This window comes from Tribolium madens, unplaced genomic scaffold, assembly GCF_015345945.1.
Source record: "Tribolium madens isolate multiple individuals breed KSU strain unplaced genomic scaffold, Tmad_KSU_1.1 Scaffold_11;HRSCAF=98;Tcas5.2_LG3b, whole genome shotgun sequence".
Lineage (NCBI taxonomy): Eukaryota > Metazoa > Arthropoda > Insecta > Coleoptera > Tenebrionidae > Tribolium > Tribolium madens.
The window spans coordinates 3,237,050-3,251,980 of NW_025400975.1; the positions used below are offsets into that span (position 1 = coordinate 3,237,050).

The 14,931-nt window shown below is 34.3% G+C and overlaps 3 protein-coding genes across 6 annotated transcripts in view; all 3 read left to right on the plus strand.

Annotated features, from left to right (window-relative positions):
• LOC123004254 (ER degradation-enhancing alpha-mannosidase-like protein 3) overlaps positions 1-2,879 on the plus strand; it is a 10,277-nt gene extending 7,398 nt beyond the window's left edge. The window contains exons 5-6 of the mRNA XM_044397429.1: positions 525-1,321; positions 1,375-2,879. Of these exons, the coding sequence (XP_044253364.1) occupies positions 525-1,321; positions 1,375-2,640 (2,063 nt within the window). The 3' untranslated portion in view covers positions 2,641-2,879. The remainder of the gene's footprint in view (positions 1-524; positions 1,322-1,374) is intronic.
• A 332-nt stretch (positions 2,880-3,211) lies between these two features.
• Positions 3,212-13,898, plus strand: LOC123006158 (ATP-dependent 6-phosphofructokinase). Of its 4 annotated transcripts, none has more exons than XM_044400425.1 (14): positions 3,212-3,308; positions 3,376-3,626; positions 3,699-3,830; positions 3,877-3,948; positions 4,365-4,846; positions 4,946-5,054; positions 7,357-7,643; positions 7,713-7,893; positions 7,980-8,000; positions 12,347-12,506; positions 12,568-12,713; positions 12,757-13,009; positions 13,059-13,506; positions 13,555-13,898. In XM_044400425.1, exons 3-14 carry the CDS (start codon positions 3,741-3,743, stop codon positions 13,682-13,684), a joined length of 2,379 nt encoding a protein of 792 aa, XP_044256360.1. In that variant the 5' UTR covers positions 3,212-3,308; positions 3,376-3,626; positions 3,699-3,740; the 3' UTR covers positions 13,685-13,898. The 4 variants fall into 4 exon arrangements, with proteins under 4 accessions (XP_044256360.1, XP_044256368.1, XP_044256378.1 ...); XM_044400433.1 differs by lacking the exon at positions 4,946-5,054 and adding an exon at positions 7,182-7,290; XM_044400443.1 differs by lacking the exons at positions 4,946-5,054; positions 7,980-8,000 and adding an exon at positions 7,182-7,290 and having other exon boundaries at positions 3,213-3,308.
• A 232-nt stretch (positions 13,899-14,130) lies between these two features.
• LOC123006179 (DNA-directed RNA polymerases I, II, and III subunit RPABC4) lies at positions 14,131-14,606 on the plus strand. Its single transcript, XM_044400464.1, has 3 exons — positions 14,131-14,322; positions 14,370-14,462; positions 14,529-14,606. The coding sequence occupies exons 1-3, from the start codon at positions 14,259-14,261 to the stop codon at positions 14,549-14,551; spliced, it is 180 nt and encodes a 59-aa protein (XP_044256399.1). The 5' UTR covers positions 14,131-14,258; the 3' UTR covers positions 14,552-14,606.
• The last annotated feature ends 325 nt before the right edge of the window (positions 14,607-14,931 follow it).

Below are 14,931 nucleotides of genomic sequence, written 5' to 3' on the forward strand. Positions count from 1 at the left end.
ACATGAATCAACTTAGACGTTTTTATTATTAAATGTACTTACTTTTGATGAAAAATATCAATTTTTAAAATTTTCTCTTAAACGTTTTTTTGGTAAAAAATATCGAATTTTTTTCAAAATTTTTATTAAAAATTCAAAGTAAATCGCCATTTTTTCAAAATGTATGTCGATCTGTTCAGAACTTTACTAGGGTTAAAAAACATGAATCAACTTAGACGTTTTTTGTTCAAAATTTAAATTATTAAATATGCTTTTGGTGACAAATATCGAATTTTTTCTAAATTTTTGTTATTAAACTTACTTTTGATAAAAAAAAATCCTTTTCAAGAATAAATCTTTATTTTAAAATGTATGTCGATCAGTTGTTCACAACTTTACTAAGATATAAAAAATGGTTTAATTGAGACGTTTTTTTCCAAAATTTTCTCATTAGACGTACTTTTGATGAAAATTTTGTAATTGAATGTAATTGAATTGTAAATGTTTTTTTTTATTTTTTGATTTTAATTTTGTTTAAATCGCAGGTCCAATGCTGTTGGACGTGCATATGCACCGCCCCCACACCAACTCGCGCAACTACATGGACGCCCTCCTCGCCTTCTGGCCGGGACTCCAGGTGCTCAAAGGCGACCTAAAACCGGCTGTAGAAACCCATGAAATGCTCTACCAAGTGATGCAACGTCACACCTTCATTCCTGAAGCTTTCACCACCGACTTCCAGGTCCATTGGGGGAATCATCCCCTCCGACCCGAATTTTTAGAATCCACATACTTCCTATACGGTGCCACAAACGATCCTTATTATTTAGAAGTTGGCAGAACTGTATTGAACAGTTTACAAAAGTACGCTCGAGTGCCTTGCGGTTATGCCGCCGTTAACGATGTTCGAACACGAAAACAGGAAGATCGAATGGATTCTTTTGTATTGTCCGAAACGTTGAAATATTTATATTTGTTGTTTGCGGATAAAGAAGATTTGATTTTGAATTTGGATGAATTTATTTTTACAACGGAGGGTCATTTATTACCGTTGAGTTTGGCAGGTTATAATGGGAATAAAACAGTGACTGATTTGGATGTGGAGGAAGGGGAATTTGCAAGGATTTGCCCCAATACCTTGCAGTTGTTCCCCGAGACGGTGCGAAAGCCGTTACAAAATATGGTCGACGGGATGTGTCCCAAGAGGAATACGAAGAGACGTCTCACAGCCACCGAGTTTTCCGCCTCGAATATCAATCATTTGAAGATGATTAAAGACATGGGGATCAACATAATCGCGTTGAGTGATGGACGCGTGCAGCTGCTCCACACATTTTCATCGGTATGTTAAATTAATTTTCTCGAGAGGGAGGGAGAAATAAAGTTTGATTTTAGGCCCGTTCAAGCGCTGATGCCGAAGAGGGTCTTCTCTTCATGCAGGAGATGATGGAGTTATCCAAGTTGCAAACCCAACAATTGGATGCATCCCCCCAATCGGTTACGTTCACCATCAAGGACCAAATCCTTACAGTTCAGGCCTGTCCCTCCCAATTCGGGAGGAACCTCCAAGGTGAGCAAAAGGTCACAGCTCGTACGATGATCATCCACCCGTTCCGCGCCTGCTCTGATCTCGTCCAGACCGAAGTGATAAAAGGGAAAATCGCCATTATGGAGCGTGGTGATTGTATGTTTGTCGATAAGGCACGAAAAGTGCAAAAACATGGCGCTGTGGGCGCCATCATCATTGATAATACTCCAGGGAGTAGTGCTGCCACTTCGCCGATGTTCTCCATGTCGGGGGATGGCACCGATGATGTGACCATCCCCACGGTGTTTCTTTTTGCCCAGGATGCGTCCAAATTGTTGTTTGCGTTGTCGCGAGACCCCAGTATTGAGGTCACCATCGGCGAGTATAAAAACGAAGGGGAGACTTGGGCACACAGCGAGGAGGAGAGTATGTTTCATAAGTTGAAAGTGTCTGTCCAGGAGTTTTTGAATAAACACACCGGAATTGCGTTTAGTAAATCGGTCAAAGTTGGGAGTTTTAAAGCCAGTTTGGGGTCGGATAAAATCCGGATAACGTACGAAGAGGGGGAGGAGGGGAAAGTCAGTGTGGGGGATACAGTGACCACGCCTCAGTGGGTGCAAGTCAGGAAGGATTTGCTCAAATCGATTATGACCTCCGAGAGTAAGGAGTTGTATGTCCCACTCAATATTTTGAGGATTTATTACCAGACTTTGAGTGATGATCCGATGGAGGATAAGAGGGTGCAAGATACGGTCAAGCAGGCTGAATGGTTGTTGAATCAATTGTCGATTGAGTTGGCCAATAAGGATGCGCTGATCAAACCGGAGGAGAATGTCAAGGTGTTGTCGGTTTTAACTGATTTTAGTCAGTTGGCTGGGAAGGACGATTTTAGCGATTTGGAGGATAAGGAAACGTTGAAAGCGTTAAATTCGATTTTGGAGAGTGTAGCGAAAGATGTCAAGTTTAAAAAGGAACATTTGGGAGCTGTCATGAAGAAATTACAAGAAGCTGATGACGAGTTGGTGGTCAGTGATGTTAAACCCAAAGACAAAGACAGGGATACTAGTGAAATTAATAATAGTGATAGTGAACATATTCAGACGAAAATCAATCATGCCGTTGATGAATTATGATTGAGATATTTATAATTTTTTGTTGATTTTTTGATTGGTCTCAATGAGCGGAGCATTTCTCTCCTATACATCATTACTTTATATCAATTTGTTTTTGTAAATACACTATTTACAACGTGTACATTGCATCATGTAAATATACTCTATTTATAAAGCTAAATGTATAAACAAAATTGTGAGAATATTTTTATATTATTATATAAAATGTTGAACATAAACCAATAAATTTTATTACAAAATTCGTGTTTTATTGTCTCGAAAATGGCAACATTGCAAGGATTAATAGAGTGGGGTAAAAGCTATAAGTACACAATTGGGCGTGTACCACAACCCGTCTCGGGCTACTTCAAACAAGAAGGGTGTTTTTGGAAGCAGTGGCTTGTAGATTCGGTTTGTTACCGCAATATTTGAGAAAGGACGTCACTGATCCGCGTCCTCTTATCCAAATATGTACTTCTAGATTTTACCCTACTATACATAAGATTTTTAAAATCTGGTAATTTTAAGTTGTAGAGATTGGTACAGGATGCAAATTTATTAGAAGAGAAATAAAACTTAATTAACGCGTTTTAATCGGTTTTGTACCCCGCTGTTTTTTGAAGCAGTAAATCATTGGAAACAATTAATAGTTTCAATTAACATTTGTTTGTGACTAGATGTCAGTTAAGGTTGGTAATTATTGTCACTAAAATTTGTAATATACTAACCATTTATTTCACGATTTTATAAAACAAGAAGAAGTAAGTGTTTAAAACAAAGAACACGTCTATTTTACTTCACTTTTTCAAGACTTTGGTGCCACCTGTTGTTTTACAGCGTAACAACAGTGTCATTGGCGGGAACGCCCGTCCCTTTCAAACCAGCCAATGGCAGCCCCGCACTTGTGTAATATTGGACTAGAGCAGAGGTCACCTTGAATCAAAATTGATACCTTTTTGAAACTAAGTTTGAAAACGCGTGAAGAAATTCCAGTGAATGACTTGAAGGTAAATACGGCGATTTTACCAAATTTTTGACATTTTGACAGTACGTTTTCAATTATTTTTGTAAATTTTTAGCTCCCTTTTCACAATAGAGAGACTCCACCTGAAAAACCCACGATGGAAGGACAGGCTGGTCATAAGTTTGTAGGGCGAGGGGCCCATAAGGGCAAAGGGATCGCTGTGTTTACTAGTGGAGGAGATTCACAGGTTAGGTCTACGATCAAGGCGATTTGATGTTTTTGTGGGGTTTTAGGGCATGAATGCTGCCGTTAGGGCTGTGGTTCGGATGGGGATTTATCTAGGATGCAAAGTCTACTTTATCAAGGTAAGAGAAAGCAATTTTTAGGGATTTTGCCCCATAATTGTCATATCTGAGATAAGGCAAGATAGGGTTGGTGTCACCGAAAACATGTACTCTTTGAGTTTTTTTTTTACCGAATTAAGTAATTTGAATCAATTGGAGAATTCTAAAATAACGCTGGTTTGCCATACACAGAAAAAAAATAAGATGTTTATGCAACCATCATTACACAACGTGTCACTGTTGAATTTATTTTCTTTTATTTTGAATATTTTTATTTTTTTTTAATAAATTTGAGTTACAATGACCTCAAAGAATCTATTTAATGTAATATTGGAAATAAAAAGTAAAATAATTTATTAACAAAATCTAGATGTTTATGCAACCAACATTACACTTTTCTTAGTTAATTGATCTAATTAAACAAAAATGTTTTAAAGGAGGGCTACCAGGGCATGGTCGACGGCGGTAAATACATCGTTGAGGCCAACTGGGCCTCCGTGAGCTCCATAATCCACAAAGGGGGCACCGTGATCGGCAGCGCCCGTTGTAAAGACTTCCGTGAACGCGCAGGCCGTCTCAAAGCTGCGAAAAACCTCGTCGAAAACGGCATTACCAACCTTGTGGTAATCGGAGGCGATGGTAGTTTAACCGGTGCTGACCTCTTCCGTCAAGAATGGAGCTCCCTTCTGGAGGAATTGGCCACTACAGGTCAAATCACCAAAGAACAAAAACAAAAATATCGCACTCTACAAATCGCCGGTCTTGTCGGTTCCATTGATAACGATTTCTGCGGCACTGATATGACCATAGGGACTGACAGCGCCCTTCATAGGATAATCGAGGCGTGCGATGCTATTGTCAGTACGGCCTATTCGCATCAGAGAACTTTTATCATGGAGGTCATGGGTCGGCATTGCGGGTAAGTGGGTTTTTATAACTAACTTTGTGACTGATTGGTGATTTGGTTGCATGCGAAGTTAAAATTGGTGTTGTCTACTGGATTTGACATGTGTTATAGGTATTTGGCTATTGTAGCCGCACTCACTTCCGAGGCCGATTATGTGTTCATACCAGAATCAGCACCACCAGACGATTGGCAAAAAAGGCTATGCGATAAATTAGAACAGGTAGAATTGCCTGGGAAGCTTTGGCATGCAAATTGTTTACTAATTAATGCGTTTTTTGTTTATTTTGTTCTTTAGGGGATTTCGACGGAATTTTGACTTTTTTTTTCTTCAAACAAAATTTGTAGAACAAAACAGAAAGGGAAAAATTTTATACTTTAAAAAATTAAGATGTTTTGTGAGAAATATAACTCGTAATCTCTACGTTTAGAATAATCAACCCTTTTACCCTCTATGAGTTTGGCAATACGAAATTGAAATTTTTATCTTTATGATTTATTGAAAGAGTAGTGCTGATACCTCTTTATTATACACATTTGTGGAATACTCCAAGAATTACCCACAGAATTGTGCACAAGTTTTTACATTTTTTTTTGTTAATAATAACAAGGAAACAACAAATTACTGGTTTTTATTTTATTTATCAAATTAAGTGTCTAACTGAGTGGAACAATTAAAATCGTGCATGACAGGTATATAGGAAAAATAATAATAATACTTACAAACATTTTTATTTACGTAATTAAATTATTCTTCATTTTGAGTAAAAAATTAATGGTGGTTTTTCAATAAGAGAACTAATTCAAACTATTGTTAGTTATAATCAGAGTAAATTTGTTTCTATTGAACCTTTGACACTCGTAAAGTACAGAATGTGAAGGATAGAGACAAACCTGTAGTTAGAAACAATTTTTAGGAGGGCGCTCAAAATTTTTAGTGGGGCTAGAACAGTTCTGCAGTTTTGTATAGTACACGTTATTTTTTTACTACATAACTAATGTTACTAAAAGGTTCCAAATTTTAATAGAAAAAAACAAAAGAAGCACATTTAATCAAATATAAAATAAAGTTAATGATATGATCCTAAAATAATAATAGTAATATGCCTATGAATTTGATAATCAACCTAATTAGACTAAATTTTATTCAATTGTTCAATCTTTGTTAGTGGTAGTTTTTCAAAAAATCCTCGAACAATTCGATTTTATTTGTTTAAATGCTATATTTTGACATTGTAGTGACATTTATTATGTCATTCGTTTTTGAGTTGTGACCCATTTTAATTTTTTTTTAATGACAATTGTCATTTTTGTTTACTGTTTTAAATAGCATACATCTTTATCTTTCTGGTTATAGGGAAAAAATAATTAAAAAATGAAAAATTAAAACATAAAAAAATAAATAAAAAAAATATTGTACAAACACAAAAGGCTTTATCTTTTTGTTCTTGCCTTATTTTGTATAGGGCAATTGTTTTTTGTATAATTTTTAAATAATTAGCAACCAACTGTACTATCTAAAACAGTAATAAAAAATGTCGATTGACATTAAAAAAAATTACGTCATTACTCGAAAATGATTGACGTCATATTTGTCACGATAGTGTTAAAATGTAGCATTTAAAAAAACGACCTGTTCGAGGATTTTTTTTGAAAAATTACTCATAACAAAGATATGAATTTTGTGCGTTACTTTTGGTCTAATCTGTATTATAATTTTATGCGTTATTATTTCTAAAAAAAGTTGTTAAAAAAGACAGTTTTAAAGTAGGGCTCAGAATATTTAGCTACGGGTCTGGATAGATTTTATTTTTTTCGATACATTTTAAGAAGCTATTAATTTGCGTTAATTATTAATGAATTATACATCGGTTTACAAAATTGAAAAATGTTCCTAGTTTCAGACATCAAACTACAGGAGATTAAAAAGAAATAAATAAATTAAACACATTTTCATTATAAAAAAAATTCAAGTCTATTAAAAAAATAAAAAACTGAAAATTTGTCTTTTTTATACCGTACAGAAAAATATTTTATTTCATTCAGTGAAACCAGAAATTAAAAATATTGACACCTTTTTAAGTTATTTGGGAGCAAATTTAACATTGATTTTCCCTAAATCTCTAAACGGTCGAATTCCTCGTAACTATTATTTTATTAACAATGCATGCTCACTAATAGGTTTGGGTGAAAATAAAATGGTTTTACTAAGCTCGACATGCAGGGCTTTCAAAAAACGTACTGATTTTTCTATTGAGTGGTCGCAATTTTTTATTCAATTCGGTAGACACCACAAATAAATAATTTTGAAATTAAGTAAATTTCTATGAAAATAAACCGAATTTTGCAGTTATTTGGCATTAATCAGCGCGTTGGCGACTGAAGCAGATTACGCTTTTATTCCCGAAAGCCCTGCTGACGTAAACTGGCACGAAAAACTTTGTCATAAGTTGTCTCAGGTACAATTTCTAATTTTGGGTTTTATCTACTTTTTTTATGGTTGTTAAAATGACACAAATTTGTAGGAGCGTCACATGGGGCAACGTCTCAACATTATTATTGTGGCCGAAGGGGCTATTGATCGCAACGGTGACCCCATCACCGCCGAAATGATCAAAAAAGTCGTGGTGGATAATCTCCAACAAGACACTAGAATTACCGTTTTGGGGCATGTGCAACGCGGGGGTAACCCTTCGGCTTTTGATAGGATTTTGGGGTGTCGTATGGGGGCTGAGGCCGTGATGGCATTAATGGAAGCTGATGAGAAAACCGAACCGTGTGTGATTTCCCTGGACGGGAATCAGGCTGTAAGGTATATAGTCAGTGTTGCCAACTTAATTTCAAAGTCACAGGCCACTTCGTAAATATTGATTGATTTAAGATTACCATTGATGGATTGTGTGAAGCGGACGAAAGCGGTGTCACAGGCAATGGCTGATAAAAAATTTGATTTGGCTGTGGAGTTGCGAGGAAAGTCGTTTATGCGCAATTTGGAGACTTATAAGTTGTTAACTCGACTCAAGCCGCCGAAAGATGCGTTTGATGATCAAGGACATGGAAGGGTAAGGTTTTGTGGGTTTTAAGTTTTTGCAAAATAGGTTTAGGTTTTTTTCGTTTTTTGCAAAATTTTGGTTTATTTTTGCTTTAGCGTGAATCTGAGTATTTTTCGGTGAGTATGGTGCTTAAAATTTGGCTTTTTGACTCTTTAGAAAATCTCTATTTTTGTTTCTTGTGTTTGTTGCGTTGTGTAACATTTATTCACAATCACCAATGTAATATGCCGATTACGAATCTTTTAAAGGTTGAGAAACACGTCATCATATCGCATGAGCAGTATAATAATATTAAAGTTCAAGACTTTAAGAAGGATATCGATAGGCGGAGCCAATGCGTACTCGGTGTAGTGGGGAAACTTGAGCAGTGGCGTAACACAGAACCATTCTGTGATAAAAAGGGAATTGTAGAGTTGCATTTTTTTTTTCGTATATTCATTGACTGTGATATTAAATATAAAAAATTCATAGGATGCTCCACGATTATTTCAAAATACGGTGATATTAATTTCTGTATAAATAAAATACGAACAAACAGTAACGAATAGATTCGTTTATTAAAAATGTAAACATATTAAAAAACAATTTTTGTATCATAATTAATTTTAATTAATTTTTCAAAGTTAACATTTATAAGATGCCCCTGTTAATAAGTAGGTATATTAAACATTTTTTAGTGATGTTTTGTTTTCATACCTAGTCTATTGACTATGTAAGAAGATGAACCCTCAAATTCTTAGCGACCAATCAATGACTCTTGTAATAAAAAAATTATATTAAAGAATTTTTTGTATTATCGACTTACTTCAAACAATCTCGGATTTTTAATTTGTCAAATTATATCACTATCTCATAATCTTTAGACCTCATAATTTTGTTTCATTTTTGTCAATTTTCGTTTGAAAGATATGAAAAAATGTTTAGGCCCATACATCAAATCCAAAACTTTACAGTTGATTTCACAACATTATATTGCCGCAAGTACGAAGTTATCAAGTTATTATGTATATATACAGGATATTCCGTTTTTATTGTTACAAGTTAAATTTTAAGACAAAAGTTTTCTATAAACATGTGTCGAGAAATACTATGTAAAAAAGCTATACCTGAAACGGGTGCGTTTTTAATAGGTTTTTAAATTACAACGTTTGGTATAGCTGGTAACCTTTACACCTAAACGAGATAATTAAAGATCAAATGTATACCTTAAAAAATGTGAGTACGTATAGATTTATTTCTTGGAGTTATTGCATTGTGTTTTGTATTAGCTTTTTATCATTTTTGTCAAACAAAAGTGTCTATTAAATTGAAAGAGTTGAAAGTATAACTCTAATATCAGTTAGTGTTTCAAAAGTTATTTAACTTGCTTAGATGCCTTAAAAATGTTATTTATTAATAAAGTAATAAAATATTTTTATTACAGTATGTGGATTATTTATTTATTATTTAATATGCAGGATAGCCAACCAATTACAAAAATACCGGGAATTTTTTCCTTCAAATTGTCAAGTTACGCATAATATTTTGCTAAATTAGTATTCAATTGCTCCTGTAGCAGTTTCTCTTATTTCTGGGGAAGCGCACTACTCTATTTCAACAATTTTAATATCAGATTCACACATTATTTAAATTTTTTTTTATGACATTTCTGAAATGTCAAAAATCAAACGGAATTGAGATGGCCTACCACATTTGAACCTTAACTTTCTTAGAATTTTATTTTATTCAAATTTTTGATTAAAAATAATGTGATTGTGAATGAAATAGCATACAAACCTCGGTGGTAATGGTATTTGCATTGTACAGTTGCGGAATTAAAATTTTGGGCAGTATTGTCATTTTCACCATGTAAGCTCTAAAACAGCCTTTACATTAATAACCTCATTTTTTACTCTTGTCATTTTAATGTCATTTTAACTTAAAAAAGCATCACTGACACTTTTTGAAGTGACAGAGAAATACTGCCCGAAATTTTAATTCCATAACTGTACGTTATTCATATACATAAGCACTCGGGGTAATGCCATATTTACCACCTCGCTTGTAATGTACTATTTTATACTTTACTTTTGAAGTATATCGTCAGCAATCAGCTTGGAAAACGTAAATAAGATTTTTGTTAAGATTATCAATTAAAAAAATGAAATTTTATTAAATATTTTTTTTGAGAAGCAATATATAGGTCAGAACTAAATAATTGTATCCTACCACATAATATAGTTTCATATTTCTTCTAGAACACTATATGTAGATTTTTTTTTAATAGACAAAAGGTTGAAATTTTCGGTTAAAATTGTTATAAAAATAAATTTGCACTTGTCTTCTTCAAATTTTGAAAAACAATTTGAGAAATAGTAATTTTTCTTAATAATTTGATAAATAGTTACTGTTGTACCCAAAAATATATCCACACACTTTACTTATTTTATTATTATTATTATTTGACCCGGCAAAAGAAAAGAAACCATTTGGCTGATAATTATTTTAAGACATAATTTTCCGACAAATAATTTCCACAACCTTTACACTCTACTGACCCGGCGGTTTAGACCTGCAGTCAGGCAAGATTCACCATTACGGATTTTGCTATCAAGTAATGATGTTGATGAATTCTTTGAAGTGAGGAAATTTCCCAATCTAGCGTCACAATAGATCTCCCGCCTCGCAACTTATTATTAATTATTATTAATTAAGTTATTATCATTGATGTTATTAAAATGAATTTCGTTGATATTGAGATACTAACACTGTTACAAGTTTCTAAAAGAATTACATTTTGAATCTCAATAATTAAATCTAAATTTAAATTTATGATTTCAAAATATACCTACTTGTACTTTTAAATTTTTTGCGGAAATGATTATAGGTATTAGTTTAACTTTTTTCATATTTCGTTAAAATTATTATTAAATTAAATTTGCACTCTTCTTCTACAAATGAAAAAGAATTTGAAGTATAGTACATTATTTATTCTAAAACACAATTAATTCCTATTCATAATAATACTTACTGTTGCACTCAAAAATCACAAATCGCACTTCACTTTGTAATAAACAAAAAAATAAAAAAATAAAATCCACTAACCTTATGGCATCTTCTTCTGCTACCTTTTGTAGCAATTGGCCTCTGCTTCTGACACGGACCTACTGAAAATAAAGAAACACAAAATCAGTTTAATGTGTTATTAAATTAGTTGAAAATTTTAATTAAAATTTAAAGAGTGTAATTATTCTAAAAAAATAAAAGGTACTGTTTTACTTACCCTTTAATCCGGACCCTTGTAGCACGATTTTCTACTCTCTTTCCCCCAAAGATTCCTTCCAATGGCACTCACTAATTACTCGAATTTTTAAAAATCGCGCACTACTAAATGTCTATTAAGCACTCGAAAAAACACAACTGGTTATTGGAACTTCTGAAACAAGATAAAAAATGAATTATTTATTCTGGAAAAAAATTAAATTTGTACAATACTTAGTCTTGTTCTAACCGATGTTTCATTTGCACTCATGTTCTACAAATTTTGAAAAAGAATTTGATAAATAAGTACATATTACTTAAAATACAATTAATTTCTAATTATAATTTAATAAATACTTACTGTTACACTCAAAAATCACAAATTCACACTTTGCAATAAATAAAAAAATTAAAAAATAAAATACACTAACCTTTATGGCATCTTCTTCTGCTACCTTTTGTAGCTATTGGCTTCTGCTTCTTATACGGACCTACTGGAAATAAAGAAACACAAAATTACTTTAATGTGTTATTAAATTAGTTGAAAATTTTAAAGAAAATTTAAAAAGTGTAAGTTTTCTTAAAAACTTAAATTTTTTTTGACTTACCCTTTAATCCAGACCCTTGTAGCACGATTGTCTTCTACACTTCTCCCATTGGCACTCACTAATTACTCGAAAAATCGCTCACTACTAAATGTCTCTTAGCACTCGAAAATATACAATACTGTGTGTACAGCCCCCATTTCAACACAATTTTTCACTGAACCACCAAATAATAAGTAATAATTTATCCGGACAAGTGATTCGTGCGGGAGCTTGGTTAAAACTGGCTCATTATTGCAATAATTTTCTCAAAAACGGCACAAAAACCATTTCGTAACTGTTCCGGTGAAAAAGGTCTTTGTTGGGGAATATTACCCAATTCCACGTCACTATTTTTTTACGCCTTTTACACTTATTGACACAACAAACCCATTCGGCTGACATGACGTCAAGATGCTTGCTTCTGATTGGCTACGGGATGCGTCAAAACACGAACTTTTCCCTCACAAAATTTTTCAAATTTTTTAGATTCATCCAATCAGATGTTCGGATTAAAATAAATTGTTATTTCTGCTTTAGCTTTTTTCGATTCCAACACTTGTAGTAGTGCTAACATTTAAGTACTTATTTAGATTCTGTATTCTATTCTTTATTTTGCTTGTATTGTTGCCATTCAGGAAGGTTTCACAGTGGCGGTGATGCACATTGGAGCCCCCGCATGTGGCATGAATGCCGCCGTGCGTTCTTTTGTTCGTAATTTCATCTATCGGGGCGACACAGTCTTGGGCATTCAGGAAGGTGTCGAGGGGCTTATCGCGGGCAACATAAAACAAATGGGTTTGTATTATTACAATTCTTTATTTTTTTCACAATTTCTCTTTTTTTTGTTTGTTTACAGACTGGGCCGAAGTGGCCGGTTGGGTGGGTATCGGGGGCGCCAATTTGGGCACCAAACGCACTCTCCCTGGCAACCGCATGGGTTTGGTAGCCTCCCGATTGGCCGAATTTAAGATTCAAGGCTTGCTTATTATTGGGGGTTTTGAAGTAAGTTTAAGCGTTTGAATAGAAGCGCAAAATTGTTGTTTAGGCGTTTGCAGCCGCTGTGCAATTTTTGGACAGCAGAAAAGACTTCCCGGCTCTTAATATACCAATTGTGGTAATCCCCGGAACCATCAGTAATAACGTGCCAGGGACGGAATTTTCGCTCGGGTGTGACACTGCCTTGAACGAAATCACCGAAATTTGTGATAGAATCAGACAGTCGGCTCAAGGGACAAAACGGAGGGTTTTTATAATAGAAACAATGGGTGGATATTGCGGTTATTTGGCGACTCTTGCCGGTAATACAGATTTCTTTTTACAACTGGGGGAATAGCACACTTGTTTTAGGTCTGGCTGGGGGTGCCGATGCGGCGTACATTTACGAGGAAAAGTTTACGATTAAAGACTTGCAACAAGATGTGTATCACATGGCGACGAAAATGTCCGAAGGGGTTCAAAGAGGCCTCATTTTGCGTAACGAAAAAGCGTCAGATAACTACAATACCGACTTTATCTATAGATTGTATTGTGAAGAGGGAAAAGGCCTGTTTAGTGCCAGAATGAACGTTTTGGGTCATATGCAACAAGGGGGTTCCCCCTCACCGTTCGACCGCAACATGGGTACCAAAATGGCAGCCAAAGCGGTGGAATGGATGATCAACCAATTAAAAAGCAATATGAGTTCTGACGGTTCAGTCAGTTGTTCTAGTCAAGACAGCGTGGTTCTATTAGGAATCGTGAAAAGACAATACAAGTTCTCACCAGTTGCCGAATTGAAGGAGCAAACCAACTTTGAGTATGTTTTTGAACAGTGATTTGTTTTAGTTATTTTTATTTGTTGTAGGTTGCGTGTGCCTAAAGAACAGTGGTGGCTGAAACTACGTCCTTTGTTGCGTATTTTGGCTAAGCATGACTCTACATATGAAGAAGAAGGGATGTATATGACGATTGAGGATCGCAGTTTTGTTAATTGAGACGGCTAGGGGCGCAGATATAGTGAATTTTTATTCTTTAGTTCAATTTATTTATTTTATTGTGTAGTGTGAATACATATTTTATTAAATGTATACGCTTTTTGAAATATTGTAAGTTCTACGCCATTTTGTAATGACGGATCAAGATTATAGCAAATGGATGTATTATAGTAATCAAATTTTAATTAATAAAGTCATTTTTTTGAGGTTTTAAGTATTATTTTTGAAATATTTAAATTCGATCAAGTTATTCTGTTTCACACGTCAAAATGCGGGATGACCAATCATAGAAATAAAAATACCCTAAATAGCATTTACGCGTTTTGTCGATTTCTATTAAATATCTTGATTAGATTGTTGAAAAACGTTTTGTGGAGATTTGATAATTACTTTTTGAAATTTCCATTTTTAATTTTTTGAAATAGCCTGCCTCAACAAAACAGAATGACCAACCGTGGAAATAAAAATACCCAAAGTTGCCATGTTCCTGTTGTGGTTGATTTAGTTCACAATTAATAGAAATATTGCGTTTTAATCGTATCTTATTAAATATTTCGTAATTTTGATCATCAGAATGTCGGAACCTTCGACCAAAGACTCAGGAGCGACAAAAACTCCTATGGTTTACATCTGCGGAGGTATGCGTAAGTGAGGTTATGTTTTGATTTTGTGAAAAATATTTCAGAATGCCACAACGAAAATGAGATTAGGCCGAGAGATCCCATAAGATGTCGAGAATGTGGATATAGAATCATGTACAAGAAGAGAACAAAAAGATGTATCCTTTCCAAATTTTTATTTTTATTACATTTTCCAAAAATTTTTTCTTTAACATTGCTTCCAGTGGCCGTGTTTGACGCCAGGTGAACATCATACTGTAAAAATAAGGCTTAAGTTTAAATATTAAATACAGTGAATTTGATATTGACGCTACTTTATTCCCCGGTGCCTTTGTCCTTATCCCTAAAAATCTTGTTGAGGCATCACCTGGGGCAATGCATCGATTTCCCCGGGCCCAGTTGTAGCGAAATTTTCAAGGTCTCGCGCAAGGGCAGTGCAGAACCACTTTCTGCAACGCAACCTCCTCTTTAACTAAATTCAAGGTCGTCCATGTGCGATCAATAAAACTAAATACACGCAGGTTCTAGTCCGGTGTCTGATTTCAACGAACGATTGTGTGTAATCGGTGGCTGCAAGCCGAAAAAATCATCGGTTTTGTAAGAAATTTCGGGGATTTTTGGACCAAC